The sequence below is a fragment of the Myxocyprinus asiaticus genome, chromosome 40 (assembly GCF_019703515.2).
Source record: "Myxocyprinus asiaticus isolate MX2 ecotype Aquarium Trade chromosome 40, UBuf_Myxa_2, whole genome shotgun sequence".
Classification (NCBI taxonomy): Eukaryota; Metazoa; Chordata; class Actinopteri; order Cypriniformes; family Catostomidae; genus Myxocyprinus; species Myxocyprinus asiaticus.
This window is the reverse complement of record NC_059383.1, coordinates 11,013,766-11,032,685: the sequence shown is the minus strand read 5'-3', so window position 1 is coordinate 11,032,685 and position 18,920 is coordinate 11,013,766. Positions and strand designations below refer to the sequence as shown.

Below are 18,920 nucleotides of genomic sequence, written 5' to 3'. Positions count from 1 at the left end.
GTAACCTCCTCATGGTCACTATAATGTGGTTCTCGCTCTCGGTGGGGCATGTGGTGAGTTGTGTGTGGATGCCACGGAGAACAGCGTGGGCAACTGAGATTTGTCCTCCGCCACCCGGATTGAGGTGAGTCACTACGCTACCACGAGGACTTAGAGCGCATTGGGAATTGGGCATTCCAAATTGGGGAGAAAAGGGGAGAAAAAAAAAAAGGAACCAATGTTTGATGTCATATACATGAATTAGAATGAGAACAATGAGGAAATAAATAATATAATACAGGTTTGGAATGACATGAGGGTGAGTATTTTTTTAATGTAATTTTTGGGTGAACTGTTCCTTTAAAGGTTCATGAACGGTGCCATAATTGTTTGAGTTCTAAGGTTCAGGGGGAGCTAATTCATCTAATCTTGTCAATCATTATGCTTGACTGGTCACGAACTGCGGACTTCCGAGTCCAAAGTCCAACACTCTATGAGGTGAGCTATTGCGGAAGCTAATCACATTGGAATAAGTGTGTAAATGTAGGGTGAATCTGTAATACAAGCGTTAAAAATGTATCGTTTTTCAAATGATGCATAATAGTAAAAGTTTTACGATATTATAACATAGCAGTATATGAGTAATAGTGCAAAAAATAAGTGTTTATAAAGTCATAATCCTCATTCTATGAGACTAGGTTAGAACTATTCCTTATTGCATTATAACTGCTTTATAACATTGTTACAAACATAATAACATGGCTAAAAATGTAATTGTGTTAAATTGGGGAGTCTTGAAAGGGAGTATTTTAACCTGTTATAATCTAAATCATAAAATTAAGAGAGAAAAAATGTAATATTTGAGATCAGTTGGAGAGGCGGGAAACTAGAGTGAGTGCATGAAGTGAGAAAGAGAGAGAGTGAGATCCAAAAAAAAACACAAAGAGTTTATAGGGATGACCCTTCTCTCTCTCTCGCTATCTATCTCTATCTATCTCTATCTCTCTCTCTGATTCACTTGGAAGTATGCGTTAGCCCTCATAAAATATTAATGTTGGTTGTGCTCAGTTCCATAATTGCCATCTCAGCCCGTGAATTATTTATGCTGTTGTGCTGTTCACATGGGCTCATTTACTCTTGGTTTGGCTCGCACCATACAGGAATATAGCACAAACAGCTATGGCCGTGGTTGCATTTAGTAACCAAATTAGATTACCTCATGCAAAAGCATTTCCTCACTTTTTCTCTCATTCACTCTTTCCTTTTTTTGGAGCAGATCTGTAATTTTCAGGAAACATTTATTTCAAGGAGGAATGCCAATGGATATGCACAACTGAGTGTTTGTTTACAGAAATGCCAATGAGTAGAAATTTTAACAAACACTTTCAAAGTATGGTGGTTTTCCCTCAGAATAGTCCAATATGTACACTGACTCTTTGGAGGACAAGAGTACATAGCAAAAAATCTTAATTTTCTACAGCAGACAAATCAAATATTCAGTTGTGTTGATGATGGCCTTGAGATAAGAAATTCATGCATAGTAGTTTGCTCTGTCATGCTTTTTATGCTTTTGAGTGTGAGAGCATGTGCATATTTTTTGTTTATGTTGTGTAGTTCCAGATGGGACCTTCAGAAACAGATGTGTTCGAACCGTCTCTTCTCTCCCCGCTGTCTAATGACTTTCCCAGACTCCTCACACCCTTAACCTACTCTGACAACAGTTCATATTGACCGATTCTTCTCTGTTGCAGCAATATATACTGTACCATAACTCATATCTAAAGATAAAAAGATTTCCACCGAATTTGTAAGCTGTCATTTACAAAGTTCTTCATATTCCCCATTCCTTTCATGTTTGTTTATTGAAGGGGACATTTGTATTTTCTATGTCACTAGTGGTGCCAAACAGAATTGCATAATCATTTCCAAACAGGTTTCCCAAACACTCCTACCAACCCTTAAGCCCCGCCCCTTGACTTGCATTAGTCAATCAGAGAGTCTCGCTTCAAACTCATGCCATTGAATGAGTCAGAAGCTGATATGTAGGACCACTTAAACAAAACAAACAGTGTTTTGAAGCACCACAGAGTCACATATGCTCTTTGGAAAGTCAACTTATGAATGGCTTACTTATTGTACTCAAAGAATTTACACACTTCAGGTCTCATTTATGAAACAGAAATGAATTTCACTTATTTAATCAGTGCTTTTCAAGAGAAGGGAAGCACAGATCACTCATTAATAATACTTATATCTTGACTCCAGCCAGGTCTCCTAAGCAACCAAATTGACCCGGTTGCTAGGGAGGGTAGAGTCACATGGGGTAACCTCCTTGTGGTCGCTATAATGTGGTTCGCACTCGGTGGGGAGTCTCTGCAGTAACGCGCACAACAAACCACGTGATAAGATGCGTGGATTGACGGTCTCAGACGCTGAGACAACTGAGATTTGTCCTCCGTCACCCGGATTGAAATGAGTCACTACGCCACCACGAGGACTTAGAGCACATTGGGAATTGGGCATTCCAAATTGGGGAGAAAAAAAAATACTTATATCTGTTAAAATGTATGTTATTATTAAATTATTATTATTAATAATATTTTGGTGTATGGAATGTTGCTCCCAAAAGCTGTTCAGGTGGGACAAAAATGCATTGAAAAATACATTGTTCTATAGGATGTGTAGGAAAAACGTGAATTACGTTACTTGAATAAATAGCGTAATAGTTTGCTATTTTATACTATATATTATACTATATATTTATATTCAATGAAGTGAATGTGACAATTATTGCAATATGGGTTTTACGAGGGATTTACATAGAAATTCTTCTTGTGTTTCATGAATAAGGCTCAATTAAGAGTGTACTATCATCTCTGTTTGACACCATATTTAAATCCATTTCACAGAAGTCTGCAGATTTCCCCCCACAATCAGCATAGAAAAGGTATCATATCCAACACAGACTCTGTGTTTAACATGCTTAAGAATTTTTTTTATTATAATTTTTTTTCCCCATTCTGTTATAAGTAGGTTTGTTATTTGTTGTATTTGTTGTTCCTCTCTGGGCTTCATCAGCGGTGATGTACTGTGATCTTTAGTGTTATAGAGAGGTCACTGGTGTGTCAGTGTTAGCGTGTGTAAGTAAGTACGGCACCTCCACACTCAAACCCTAGTAATTAGCCTTCATTGGAGTGCCCTTAACTGAAGACGACAGAAAGCTCCTATCAATTATGGAAGCATAGTGCGACTCTGAGTGTGTATGTGTTCATGTGATGATTTACACACACCTGAGTGCTCTTCGCTGTATAACTGGGATTGTCAGGCCACATTAGGTCAAAGTATCAACCAGTCTCCTGATATTAACCTGATACTCAAAAAAATCACATATTAAAAATGGATACACACACACCCATACAGTATATAGTATTTTAAGGTATTATAGGCACGCTCCTGACATCAAAGCTCTTCAAAATAACTCTGCCTTCTAACATATCCTCATTTTTTTCCTCCCCAATTTGGCATACCCAATTCCCAATGCGCTCTAGGTCCTCGTGGTGGTGTAGTGACTTGCCTCAATCTGGGTGGCGGAGAAAGAATCTCATTTGCCTCAGCGTCTGAGACCGTCAATCCGTGCATCTTATCATGTGGCTTGTTGAGCGCGTTACCGCGGAGACCTAGCACGTATGGAGGCTTCACACTATTCTCCACGGCATCCACGCACAACTCACCACCTGCCCACCGAGAGCGAGAACCACATTATAGCGACCATGAGGAGGTTAACCCAACATGACTCTACCCACCCTAGCAACCGGGCCAATTGGTTGCTTAGAAAGCCTGACTGGAGTCACTCAGCACGCCCTGGATTAGAACTTGTGACTCCAGGTGTGGTAGACAGCGTCTTTACTTGCTGAGCTACCCAGGCCCCCAGATATCCTCATTTTGGCCAAAACCTTTAGCATCGCATGTATCCTTTGAGTGGAACACAGGAAACCCTATAAGTTGACTGTACCCGATTGATTGAGTAAACATGTTCCATCAATTGAATTAAGTAGTGGTGTCTCCAAAACATGTGTAGTTATGTTCACTTAACTTGGTGTTCATAAGTTATTACCATCTTAAGTCTATAGATTTTTAGGATAAATAAGTTCATGGAACTTAGATATTTGAGTTATGAGCCCAAATCTTGATATTTCTAGTAAAGTTTAATTAGGACAACTTAGGATTTTTCCAGTAATAACAACATTAGGTTTTACAGTGAAGGCAATCTAGATGTATTGGTCTCCATTTTTGTGTGTTTGAGCCAGAAAGAGAGAGTGAGCAAAATAAAACACAGCTGATTCCGTTTAACACATTCAGTATCATATTGACAAAGGGGAAAGACAGAAGTGCAAACAAAAAGGAAATAGAGAAATACATTACAAACAAGGTCCTCACAGACGGGTATGTGCTATGGCATTATTCAGTTATATACACACACACACACAGACTTTCCATGCCAGTCAGAGCAGCTGGTATTGTGCTGTTACCGCTCTAATGCCAGTCTGTGACTGAAGGGTTTGTTTTAGTGCCCATGGATGTGCCCACTTTCTGCTTCCCATGATTATGAGACAGTGACAGACGTGTTTTTCTGTTTGGATGGGAGTCTCTCTCTCTCTCTCTCTCTCTCTCTCACACACACACACACACACACACACTCTCTCTCTCTCTCTCTCTCTCTCTCTCTGTCTTTGAATTAGTGTGCTGTCATAGCAGTCTTTCCTCATGCGACAGATGGGCGCTCCACATTTCAACACACTGCCTCTTGCTGTGTTTGTGTGTGCATGTTTAAATGGTCATACACTCTTCAAAATAAATGTTCTAAAATGGTTCTTCTTATCAAGAGGAATTTTTCATTGTATAGACTGTTCTCACTGTGAATTCGGCAACAGTAGGTCTGTGTTTACGGAAATTCAAATCACTGCCCCCAGTGGCCGTAGCTGGATGTGTTGTTGAATGTATGGGCATTCTAACATGTAAGCTCCAGTTTCTGGGTTAAATTTCCACAGGGTGGCACCAAAAGCAAGTTGTATTTTTAGTTTTAAATGATGCAGTACAGTCAACAGGAATGCATATTTTATTAAATCTACCCTCTAACCCAAACCCTAAACCTAACAATCAGTAGAGTAAAAATATAATTTTAGAGCCAAAATGTAACCTTCGAATTGTTACCAATTACTTCCTGGTTTCAAAGGGACCAGAACCTGAGTCTTGGAGTTTGCTCAGTTGTGCTAGAGGGAAAGGTGAACATGTTTAAATTATACAAAAGTGTCTGATGTGGGACAGCGCTTGTCAGTAATTTGGCAGTATTGGGTCACTTTCATTGTACATGAACATTTTGAAGCAACATATAAAATTCCTGTGTGATCATGTTGCATTGTGAGTTTTTAAGTTGGCTGTAGGGTTCTTTAGAGTCTTCAAATGTTTTCATCAGATCAGCGTTTTGGTTTCTGAATTTTTTTGCCTTTATTTCATGCCTGTTAGATTTTAGGCCATCTACAGTGCTGTATATGCTAGAGTACTCTTAAAAGTTGGCGAAATAAACCTTTAGATGCACGCTTTTAAAATTCACACTCTTTCTCTTCTGACAAAATGGACCACAAACATTATGACTCTTGTTAGCAGGGGCGTATAGAAGTTTTTATCCAAGCAAATGCTTTCTATAATGAAAGTGTCCCTCCCCGTAATACTACCTGTCTCCAAATAGTTAAAACAAGTAGATAATCATGATTTTGCCAGTCTGCGGTGTAAACCAAATGTTCTGCCTCAATTTCCTGTGTCAATAGATAATGTCAACAAAGAAAAGATAATTGCATTCATCAGACCATTTAATGGATTCCAGTACCAGTATGAAGATGGCCTCAGCCTAATCTCATGAAAATGATGTGATTGTGGCAAAATGATATCATGTGGTTCATTACAAGGATCATGGTAGTTTCAAGGTGAAATGTCCACTGTGTGGCGCTAAAAGTGAGTTAAATATTCATCCTAACAGATGAAATTTTTAAGGTTAATGCTCTTTCTAGTTTTAAATCAACAAAACCTACCTCCCTACCCTAAACCTTAAACCTAAACCTAACTGAAACTGTCATAAGCAAATGTGAGATGAAAAATGCAATTGCTGAAGCAACCATGTCAAATTGTGGTGCTTTTATGGCACTTTCAGCTCACTTATTGCATGTTCTTTTGGACACAAAGCCCAGTCCTTTGAATCGCAAGTGCAACATTCTATCTGTTGAGCTAACACGCAATTGGATCACACTTGAACAAGCTTGTAAATGTTGTTGATTATGTAATGCAAATGTTAAACTTTATTGCCTAATAAGTTGTGCACTGTAGTAAAAGTGTTTAGATGTAGTCCAGTGTTCATTTCACCAGGAAACTGCTGTGATACGTACAACGAGCACATAAAATCATTTTGCAGAAATGAAGGTATGGATAGTAATGTGGTTCAATGAGAACAGGATGGATGGATTTCTATAGAATTAGAGAATATATATATATATATATATATATATATATATATATATATATATATATATATATTGTTTTTTTTTGGTAGAGGTTAAAAAGGTTCTTAAATGGCATCAGGTTGTAAAAACCCTTTTTGGTACTAACTGAAACTTTCTCCTCTATCAGAGGTTTTGGTCAAAGCAAACTGGAGAGACTCCCTGCCCATTTACTCTATTTAAATATTTTTCTGAATGTTTCAGAACATTCAGTAGATTCAGTCTAACCCTTCATTTCTGTTGTCTTGCAGGTTTTTTCTAAAGTTTTTCCTGAAATGCAATCAGAACTGTCTTAAGAATGCAGGAAACCCACGGGACATGCGGCGCTTTCAGGTAAACCATTTATCTGTTTTTCTATCATTTCATCCATCAATTCTGCACACTTTTCATCCATCCTTCCTTAACACTCTCTTTTGTTTTTCTCTCTTCATCATCAGACAATATTAAAAATCTGGCTTAGAGCCAGCAAGCACACTCTGCATAATTGTACAACAGTGTCACTTACAATGTGTGTGTGTTTGTGCAGACATTGAGTAAATAACCTAAAACTGCTTTGCAAGAAACACTAAACCTTGGCCTCCAGTCTTTCATTGGAATGTGTCCCCATGATTCATCAGTTCATATTATCCACAGTTCTTCTCTGAGGTTTCTCCTTAAAAAAAGAGCCTAGTAATTTCACGTGTGTCTCCTCTGGAGTTTCAGAAGAGATCTCAACAATGTGCTCATATTTAACAAGATAACCAAGTTTTCAATCAGAAGTCTAAGATGTCAAAATGGATGCAAACATATCTCATCAAATTCTCTTAAAACAAAGCTATCTAATCTAATCTTATGATTTTGTAATGTTCTACAAAGTAGAAATGTTTACAATGCACCAAAGTAATTTAAATGAGTATTAACTGATGTGCTGGTGTTACTGAGCTAGCAATTGTTTCCTTGAAAATACATTTCAGGCAAGGTATGAACCTGTTTTGAATCAGATTTGAGTGCTAAAAAAAATACATTATCTCAGCAGCTGTCTATGTAGTGCTGTCTTTAAACAAATCACTTGCACCACACCACACTATGAGTGAGACCACTGTGATTGTGTGATTAGCAGCTGAATGCACTCATATTTTACACAGCAAGCGTGCAAGAATGCATGAGAGAGATTTTCCATCCAAGACATACACACAACGCAATTAAACTATAATAGCACGATGACGCAGAGCTCTAGCTGCCTGCATTTCACGTAAAATCTCCTCGGAATTTTTTACGAAGGAGAAAAACATTTCACTAAAAGGTTTTATTTTTTAACATTAGGAAATGCTTTAGGTATCATGAACTTACAATGAAAAATATTTTTAATAGCATTTATTAATCCTGGTTAATGTTAATTTATAAAAAATAAAGTTGTCCAAAGTTAGTACATAATGTATTAATTAATGTTAACATACTTTTATGTTAGATACATAGAAAAGTACATTAATTTTAAATTTTTTAAGTAATAAAAATAAAAAAAAAATGCATTCCTATATGTTGAAATTAACATTAACCAAGATTGCTAAATATTGTTAAAGTGTTGTTCATTGTTAATTCATGTTACCTGAAGTAGTTCACTAATGTTATGTTAATGTTGATGTTAATGAATACATGCCTATTGAAAAGTGTTACCTCTGAAACAAAAGGAGATAACTGTTGGCATACGTTCATGAGATTATGATAGAAATGCCAGAGCTGAATTGAATTAAATATTTTTCAATGGAAAAATTATATTTAAGAAAGAAAAAACAAAACAAAAAAAGAAAATAATGAAAATATTTCACAATTGAACATGCAAAGATGTTGTGAAATTTATTATATTTTTGATTATATAATGAATATATATTTGTGAATATATAATGATATAACATTTATTGCAATTGCAGAGAGAATATCTTTATATCAAACATGATTTTATCTGATAACAAAAGATTATAAGAGTAAAGAGCAATACAATTAATGTGGATAGCATAGTTATAGAATAATTTAATGAGAAATGTTTGAGCTCATATTGATATAGCTGACTTTTGATTGCAGACTTTGGTATCTTGGCAAATTACTGGGGCCTTATACTCAAGAGAAAAATCTGAGAAACAGGATACTAAAGCAAACATCTCCATTTAATCACATTGCTTTCTATGAGAAGCAATCAATTGTGATTTCTCTATAAGCAAATAAAATGAAAATAAAACACCTATGGAAGCACAAAGACAACCAAAGGACCAAAGGATAAAGAATGAAAGAGAAAAGTATTTGCCTAACCATCCCTCAGAGACTTACCTCTCTTTGCCAAGTACTTTTCTTTTTCAAGAGGTTGAGTTCCTCTCAAAGCTCAACAGCAATTGAAATAAGCCTTCAAGGCTTAAGAGGGCCCGTTTGTGCCACTCATAATGGCAGCCTCAAACACTTATTATCTTCTTGCCATTGTCTCAGGATGCTCAAGCACCGCTCGCTTTTTAATTGTATTAATCTGAGCCAGCCTCTATCAGCAATCAGTCGCAGAGAGCGGGGGATTGTGGAATAGGCTGATAGGTGTGTTTGAATGTGTGTTAATTAGTGTACATAATAGAAACCATTAGAGTGCTTTAATTGATGCACTGCAAGAGAAGGGCTTGAATTTGTGATACATCCCACAGAACTGTGCAAGTATATCCCTGTGTAAATATTACAATGACAATATGTTTAATGGTGATGTGTGTATTTTTTAATGTTAAATTATTTTCTCTTATCCCAGCTAAAGCTATTAATAAGGCATTCATAGGTTGATTCCTATGAATTAGAGTAAACACTCCTAACCAGCCCGACGCAGCAAAATTCTCTCAACCAGTGGTGTGAGTTTGGGGCGAGACAATCTGTTCTCCACTATTCTTGGAAAAATTACACACTTCACTTTTATTTCTGAAAACAGCAATCAAATGTCAGCTTATATTCTTTCCACCTTTGCCTTGCAGATACTTTTTTTTAGTCAATGGGCTTAATTGTAATGATTTGTTTGTATTGTGTATTACTGTGTACTGTATTGTGGGATCCAAACAACTACTGAAAGCCACTAACCTCTTTCTGGAACAGCTTATGTGATATATATATTATATTAGTTATGGGAATAAAGCTTATTAAAAGTAAAAAATGAAATACAAAAATAAAATGTGTTCTTGCTTTCACAGGTGGTTGTGTCAACAACAGTCAGTGTAGAAGGACACGTGCTGGCTGTTTCAGACAACATGTTTGTGCACAACAACTCCAAACATGGCAGAAGAGCTCGGAGACTCGACCCATCAGAGGGAACACCGTCATATCTGGAACATGGTGAGTTGCTGCTGCTTTAACACTAACTATACAACACCAACATCTGAAAATGGCAGTTCAAGTAATAGTTCACCGAAAAATGAAAATGTTCTAATCATTCACTCACCCTCATGCCATCCCAGATGTGTATGACTTTCTTTCTGCTGCTGAACACAAATTAAGATTTTTAGAATAATATTTCAGCTCTGTCGGTCAATTCAATGAAAGTGAATGGTGGTCAGATCTTTTCCAAAAGCACATAAAGGCAGCATAAAATTAATCCATAAGACTCCAGTGGTTTAATCCATGTCTTCAGAAGCGATATGATAGGTGTGGGTGAAAAGAAGATCAATATTTAAGTAGTTTTTTTACTATAAATCTCCAGTTTCACTTTCACTTCTTTCATTTTTACCGATTTGCATTGTTCGTGTATATCTCTAACTACTGGGCAGGAAGGAGAGTTTATATTTAAAAATAACTTAAATATTGATCTGTTTCTTATATAGTTATTTTTGGGTGAACTGTTCCTTTAAAAGCGATTACATGTTTATCCATTTTATTCTGTATACTTTTATCTATTGAATAGTGCTGGTGTAAAGACCCCATAAAATAAAAAATTCTGTCATCTCACAAACCCGTATGACCTTCTGTCTTCTGTGGAACATGAAAGGAGATGTTTGGCAGAATGTCACCATTAACTTCCATTGCATCTTTTTTCCATCTCCTTCTGTGCTACAAGAAGTCATATGGGTTTAAAACACCATCAGGGTGAGTAAATGAAGACAGAATTTTCAGATTTGGGTTTACTATCTTTTTAACGCTATCAAACTGGTTTGCAACAGGAAGAAATTCAGAAATACAACTTGTAAAAGACTGAAAGAGAATAAGGTTGGCTATAGCAGGTGAACAGGGACCTTGACAGATTATGTAGACTCACACTTTATTATAATGTGATGAAATATGCAGTAAACCTCTGCAAGCCTCAAAACCACACACAAAAGTCGACATTTAACTAACAGTGTGTTGATACAAAATCTTAAACTCCTTTCAGTATGTGTGAATGAGTTGGTGAGAGATAACGCTTAGCTGTCGCAGCCGTCCGTGAGCTTTGGCCCTGGAAGTCATTTCTCCAGTGGTGCGGAGAGAGTAAAAGATGAAGCAGAGATTAATTAAAGCACTAACCTGTGTCCTCCCTCATTCCTTTAACCCAACTCTTCATTCCTTCAACTGCACAAATGACTGTGGTGGGATTTAATTGAGTGCGGAGGATCAAAATTATGCATTGAGTCAGATAAATTAAAACCAACTGCGCATATTTTTATGCTCCATCTATGTGGTGGTACCATGGTATATTGGTTGTATCAGATAATAATACCATGGTAGTGAATGACGGCCATATTAATATACCATTGTTACATGGTACTCTAAGAGACTGCCATGGGATTCCAATGATACATGTCCAAAAACATGGTATTACCATGGGAAAAACATGGTACCATGGTATTTGCATGGTACTCCAAAGTACAAAAAAACAAAACAAAAAAAAACCCATATCATTACCATGGGAGCTTGTCCAAAAAACATCTTTTTTGGTTCTTTTTTGTTTGTGTGGTTTAAAATGGCAACATCCTACAATTATCTAGATTATGATCCAAATTTTACATTGAGAAAACTGAATACAACTGAATACTGTAAATCAAATATGTACTATTGTTTTAGTTGTGATACAGACAGTGCATTTTAATATTTATCAGTGAACATTACAAACTGATGTTTCATCCCATTGGTTGATCTAAAATGCTGAACTTTTAAAACAAACTTATAGTTCATTGGTTCATGCCTTTTTTTTCTTTTGCGTCCACTCCATTTGGTCCATAACTGAAATGTGTATTTTATTTGTCCTTCCTTGGCAATTTCCTGTTGACAGACATGTCAAAAGCATGCAGTTATTAAAAAATTCATGCTTTAATGCATCGGCTGCTTGTTCGTAACATTGTCAGTATACATTCACCTTGAAAACCTGCTTACAGAATGCAGCAGAAAATTCCGCCCTCGATGCCACATCCATCACAATGGATTACTGATGAATGACACCTCGCTTCAATAATATATGACAAAAGTTGACTCAGAAATGACATTTCTACTATATTGGCCTAAAAATAAAAAGCCTTTTCAGGGCTCTTTAAAAGCACATGTCAGAAAGGCATTTGTTTTCGATTACTTGTGTGTTTTATGGCTGGAATTTAGCTTTAGCTTTAGCTTTTCTGAAGACCAAACTCACGCTGACACGCTTTAGAAAGTTTAATACGGCCAACTTTGTCAGTTCAGTGAATCCAATCAGTGTCCCATTTAGTCTGTCAAGGATTTAGATGTCCGGGGAAATTTGTTGGATCTGGATGGGAGGACAGAACATATGATGTGGTGATTTACGGTCGTTAAAGAATATGGTGTTATAAGCTGTCATGGTCCCTTGGGATCTGTGGCCGCATGCTGGCAGAATCAAGCGCTATCAGAGGGTCTGTTCACATTTGGATGAAAGACAAAGAGTGCAGATTTACAGTTAGTGTTGACTGTTTGCCTACAGGGTTTCAATCTATTGCATTTCAGATGAACATGCTCAGGAAATGTCATTATACGTTGAGTTAAATTTACATGCACATTACATTTATCAATAAAGGTAAAATGTGCAAATTCTGCAGCACTGCAATAACAAATAAAAGTTTGAATAAGAAAACAGCAGTGAGAATGTACTTAATATAGGCAATTCAGAGGATGCAATGTAACAATAACTGGCTGGAGCTTTACGGCGGGTTCACACATCCTCCGTGAACGGCGCGTGAGCAGGGCAGTCGCGTTGGACGTTCATTGGCCGCAACTCTGCCGCAAAAAACAGCAGCACCTCTGCACAGAAAATAAAGTTATCTATGAGGTCCTACGCCAAATCTTTAATAAGGTCATAATAAAATGAGTTTATTGCTACTTAAAGGACGACAGAGGGCAGTCACGTGCACTTCATCTTTTTCAGCACACTTGGTCGTGATTGGTTACTGCTGTGTCTATACTGTACACCTATATATACAGAATGGCAAAAGGTCTGGTAGTTTATTAATTATTTCCTTTATTAAGTTATTTTATTGAGTTTACTTGCATGCAGACATATATTTCGGTTTGAATAAATTTGATTTGCTTTTGTGTCTTTTCTATAATTTTCTGATTATTTTAGTGTTGTATTGCATCCAGAGCCGCTAAGCTCAGCATGAGCCGCATGTCAAAAATAGGCTCAACACCGAGTCTATCCACCCACTGCCGTTTCTGGGATGCTTCTGGGACGTGTCACCTCGCAACTCACGCTTGCAGTGTAAACGGTGTCATCTGTTAATATGGGCACCGAAATGAAAACACGCCGCTCACACCCTGCTCACACCCCGCACACAGAGGATGTGTGAACCCGGCGTGACCCCATATACTCCAGCCAACCTACATGCACAGAACGGGGGCTACTACCCCTTTCATTCACAAATGTAAAGGTGCCCTGCACAAATGTAAAAGTGCCATTTCAAGCGGAGGTGTCTTTAAGAGCGCGGAGATTTAAACGGAGGTGTCTTTACAACAGCGCAACCCAAACCCCCCCAACCCCCCCCAACCGCTCAACAACTATTGACGGCAGATTTCTCTTCTCACTCTATCCATTTCCTCTCACCCCTGTGCATGTCACTGCTCCAGCATACAGCATTAAATGAGTTTATAAGAGAAAAAGCAGGAGAAATGGCTCAGCTGAAAGCATCCCAGCGGAAGAAGCTCTCACTGTCACAGAGCACCGAGCGCAACCCCTAGGGACGGGAAAAGGAGATGCAATCTGTCCATAGTGTGCACTTATGCGTTTGTGCATGTGTCATATACTTTGTGTGGATGATTTTATATTTGCTGCATTGTTTCTGTGTTTGTCCATACAGATTTATAGTTTCTGTATTTCACATATGTTTTAAACCAAATCTGATTTATTGGTAACACTTTACAATAAGGTTCCATTCGTTAATATTAGTTAATGCATTATGTATCATGACCTTACAGTGAACAATATATTTAAAGCATTTATTAATCTTAATGTTAGTTAATAAAAATTAATTTGCTCAATGTTAGTTCATTTTAAGTTATAATGCATTACCTAATGTTAACACATGCAACTTTTGATAAAAAAAAAAAATGTTGTAATAAATGTTACAGTTAACATTAACTAAGATTAATAAATGTTGTAAAAGTATTGTTCATTTTTAATTTAGTCAATGTTTAACCAGTCCTGCTCGACCCGCTCCGAGCAGGATTTGAACCGGTGTCTCTGGCGTGGGAGACGGGTACGTGAACAAGGAGGCTAAAGGCTACAGCCCCTAGCGTCATTCGCTAGTGCACCTATTGAGGACAGGGGAGTGAGGTTTACACATACTGCACAGCTATCACATACCTGCTGGCTTCTGTTACACTTACCCCCCCTAAACCCTCACTCCCATCCGGGTCATGGCACCACTGTAAACAGTCCTGCTCGACCCGCTCCGAGCGGGATTTGAACTGGCGTCTCCAGCATGGGAGGCGGGCACGCTAACAAGGAGGCTAAAGGCCAGAGCTTCTAGCGTCAATCGCTAGTGTGCCTCTTGAGGTCAGGGGAGTGAGGTTTACACACTGCACAGCTACCTACCAGCTGGCTACCATTACAAGTCAATGTAGTTAACTAATGTTAAGAAATTGAACCTCATTGTAAAGTGTTTAGAATTTACATATTCCATGTAGTCTCTCAATTAATGTGGCCATAAAAGCTGCATGAATAACAATATTTATAAAAGAATTAGCAAAATGCTTTTTAAATAGTTTTAGATGGAGTATAAAATGTAACATCGTAGGACATGACAACTTCCCCTCCAGCTTAAAATTTTGATTTCCAGGTCTTGAAAAGTCTTGGAAAAAAATAAAGCTTAGGAAGTTTCTATGTTGAGTATTCATTTCTCCTGTTATGCTCAGCTCTTAAATTTTTGATCTGTGAGGAATAGCTCTTTTTGAGTGAATTCTCTGTAAAATTATTTTTTAAAATCCTTATACATTCACAAATGACTGGAAAAGTCATGGAAAAGACGTAGAAATTCATTGGTCAAAAGGTGTGGGAACCCTGCAGTTATCCGATTACAGTTTATTTTCAACTTTTGTTGTAATGTTTTTGAAAACTCTTGTATCTATCCAGGTGTAATCTCTCAAATGTGTGTTGCCCTGAGTTTGTACTTCTGTTTCTCACCTTTGTGTTGTGTGTGTGAGAGAGTTTGTATGTTGTAAACGTGTGTATAAGTGTGTGTGTGTGTGTGTGTGTGTGTGTGTGTGTGTGTGTGTGTGTGTGGAGCAGCATGGTGAGCAGATGGCTCAGAGAAAGGCACAGAAAATTTAATCCTATCAGATGGATTCATGCGACTCCATCTGCTTAATCCAGCTACCATTTCAGCCTCTGCCAGAAACCTCCATTCACGCCAAGATTACCACCACAGATTGCACCTCATCTTTCCTACTTTACAACCCCACGAAACATGTGTGTGTGTGTGTGTGTGTGTGTGTGTGTGTGTGTGTGTGTGTGTGTGTGTGTGTGTGTGTGTGTGTGGGCAGGTTTAAGTGGTTTACGAGGACTTTTTTAGGTTATAAACTGGTAATTACAAGGGTATTATGCTATAAATGTGGTTTATGAGGACATTTCTAGTGTTCCCATAATTCAAATCGCTTAAACATACTAAACAATGTTTTATTGAAAATGTAAAAATGCAGAACGTTTTTTGTGAGGGTTAGGTTTAGAGGTAGGATTAGGGGACAGAACCTATAGTTTGTACAGTATAAAAATCATTATGTCTATGGAGAGTCCTCATAATGATAGCTGCACCAACATGTGTGTGTGTGTGTGTGTGATTTCACCCTCCAGGTCTGGATTGCTTTGCTTTCTAGTGTTTGACCCGAGCACATGTAAAAAGAGAAGATTAACGTGTTTACAGGAACATGAGAAGTTGTTCTTTTCAGTAATCTAAAGCGATTTGTGATTAAGATTTAGAGATGTTTTTCAAATTAACAAAGGGAGAAAAACATAAATATTGCCCACAGATTAATCGTTTGGTTTATGAGCGTTTAAATGATTAGTATTTCAGAAATGTGTCAACAAGCCCAGAGTCCATGTTTATTTGTATTTTTTTAAAGATTCATTGGAACTTCAAAATGCGAAACTACTTGAATATGCAGTTCTTTTCTAAATTCAAATGACTGAAGTTTTAGTATTTCAATTAACACTTTATAATGACTTTCACTAATAACAGTAGCGAATATAATTACAATATGTAATATTGACAAATCACCAGTTAATGTGATAAATTCCACTGATTAGAAATGCTTATATCATTTTATATAGTATACTGTGTGTTTACGTTAATAGTGGGTTATAATAATTGAATTCTATTTACTTGCTTTCTCTCTTTTTTTTTTTTTTTTTTTTTTTTTTTGGAGCTACATGTTATAGCAATGTTATTATATAGTATTTAATTATAAAAAACATTGAGCATATGTAATGAATTATGAATAAAAGGGCCTGATAATGAATTATTAATGAAAATTATTATATTAAACTATTTATTTTTCTCTGTTATTTAAAGGGATAGCTCATCCAAAATGAATATTCTGTCATCATTTACTCATACTCATGTTGCTAAAAACCCATATGACTTTCTTCTGTGGAACAGAAATGGAGATGTTTGGCAGAAGGACAGCATCAGTCACCATTTACAACAAATAAAAACAAATGAATAAAAATTCTGTAAAAATGTTTATCACTCTCATGTTGTTACAAACATTTACACCAAAGAAGAAGCCTCAGTCACCATTCACTTTTATTGTATGCAAGTATGGTTTCAAGGCAAGTAAATGGTGTCCAGAACTTTGAAACTTCAGAAAGCATATAAAAGTAGCATTAAAGTAATCCATACCACTTCCGTGGTTTATTCCATGTCTTCTGAAGATATATGATTGGTGTGGGTGAGAAACAGATCAATATTTAAATAGTTTTTATACTTTTCAATTCAACATTCTTCTTCTTTTGTTTTTTGGCGATTCACATTCATCAAACAAATCACCATGTACTGGACAGGGCTGGTAAAAGGTGGAGATTTATAGTAAAAAAGACTTATAGACTGTTTCTCACACACACACCTATCATATTGTTTCTGAATATGTGGATTTAACCACTGTATTCTTGTGGATTACTTTTATGCTGCCTTTATGTGCTTTTAGGATCTTCAAAGTTCTGGCCACCATTCACTTGCATTGTATGGACTTACAGAGGTGAAATATTCTTCTAAAAATCTTCATTTCTGTTCTGCAGAAGAAAGAAAGTCATATGCATCTTAGATGGCTTGAGGGTGAGTAAATGATGAGAGAATTAACATTTTTGGGTGAACTATCCCTTTAACTAATCCAGTAATTACACATTTTTATTACATATTGAAATGCGGCATTTTGTCATAGCTGACCCACGTGTTTACCTCTTTCTCATGCTGCATGACTGTTCTCCCAGCTCTCAAATATTTTATAATTCCACTTCTTTTCACATCATCAATGTTCCTGAGAGGGACACATCAACAACCCAGCAAGGTTACAATAAATCTCACCTAACTTTCATCTCACAGCGTGTGGATCTAACAGTCACGCTGGCCTATCTCAACACTCCCTCACTTTATATCTCATTACCGTGAGTGACGCTTTGGCATTTGGGAACTAAATGCAGGTAAACGCTGGCTTGCTAAATTGCTTTCTTTGCCCCCTGGTAGCACTAGACTCTGCGTATCAGAGGGGAGCAGACAGCTCTAATAAGCAAACTGACCTTTCTCCATGGTGGTCCCTTTCTCACTCAACCACTGATCTACGGCCGCAGTGGAGATCAACAAAAATAACAACCTAAACGAGCGAGGGTACCTTGATTCCTGGTGACAAAAACACATGTCGCCTGCAGCAGGGGGGCTAAGGTCACCTTATTTACACATATAATGTAGGGTACAATGGGGTTAAAGGCACCCCTTAAGGAAATTTTGCTTTTTTTACTGGTGTCAAAATGTATCAAGATCGAAAAAAATTTGGGGAGCCATCATTTTTTGAACCCATTTTTTACTAAAAAAAATTTTTTTTTTTTACAATTTAGGGTTTGGGTTAGGGGGTAGAGGTAATAAAATATGCATTCTTGTTCACTGTATTACATTGTTTATAACTAAAAACAACTCACTTTACAACTAACTTTTGGCAACACTCTTCCAACACTTCCAGCTTCGGCCACTGGGGGCAGTGGTTCCAATTTCAGTACGCATAGGCAGATTTCATCAGTAAAACTTTCAATCTCCTGTCACCGAATTCACAGTGTGATTGGTCTGAATAAATGATGGTCTAGTTACAAATCAAATATATTGTGTACTGGATGCAGACATATTCTGGTTTGGCAATGCACTGTTCTTGCTGAAAGAGTAAACCTTTTTGTAGTCTCGTTAGGCAATGTATTTCTATTCTGCTGTAATCAAAGCAACTCTTGATCAATCTTACAGTACATTTAATTTAAAATAGTTCACAGTTTTGTCGCTGTGCCTTTAAAATCTGTATATACAGTATGCCAGCACAGGCATAGTGTTGGATGGGAATTCTTGGTGTAAGTAATCCTTTCTTTATGTACCAAATGTGTGCTATGAGAGCTGTGAAAACCACTGACACTTTTTCCGGGTGTGTGGTATGGGACCCTTAGTTGGATCCAGCTGTGTGAGTTTTCATGGTGACATTTGTGTGTTTTTGGTTTCCTGCTCTGGCCTTGAAATGGGAGACTGAAAGGTGTCAAGACTTCCCTCAGACCACAGGAAATAAACCATATTAGAATGCCACCTCTAAACCCAAAGTCTTTAGTTAAGGCATGGTTCACCCAAAAATAAAAATTCTGTCATCATTTACTTACCCTCATGACTTGTTGCTGATATCTGCCTGATCTTAAATCTCAGAACTTTTACAAATCTTATAATCATGGTCAAATAATGCAAGAGTTGGGTAGCT

General features: G+C 37.2%; 1 protein-coding gene across 3 annotated transcripts in view; it reads left to right on the top strand.

Annotated features, from left to right (window-relative positions):
- The window catches only part of LOC127431287 (transcription factor COE1-A-like), a 175,263-nt gene that overhangs the window by 112,108 nt on the left and 44,235 nt on the right, over positions 1-18,920 (top strand). For all 3 annotated transcript variants that reach the window (XM_051681667.1, XM_051681665.1, XM_051681666.1), the window contains exons 7-8: positions 6,779-6,860; positions 9,713-9,854. In XM_051681667.1, the coding sequence (XP_051537627.1) occupies positions 6,779-6,860; positions 9,713-9,854 (224 nt within the window). The remainder of the gene's footprint in view (positions 1-6,778; positions 6,861-9,712; positions 9,855-18,920) is intronic.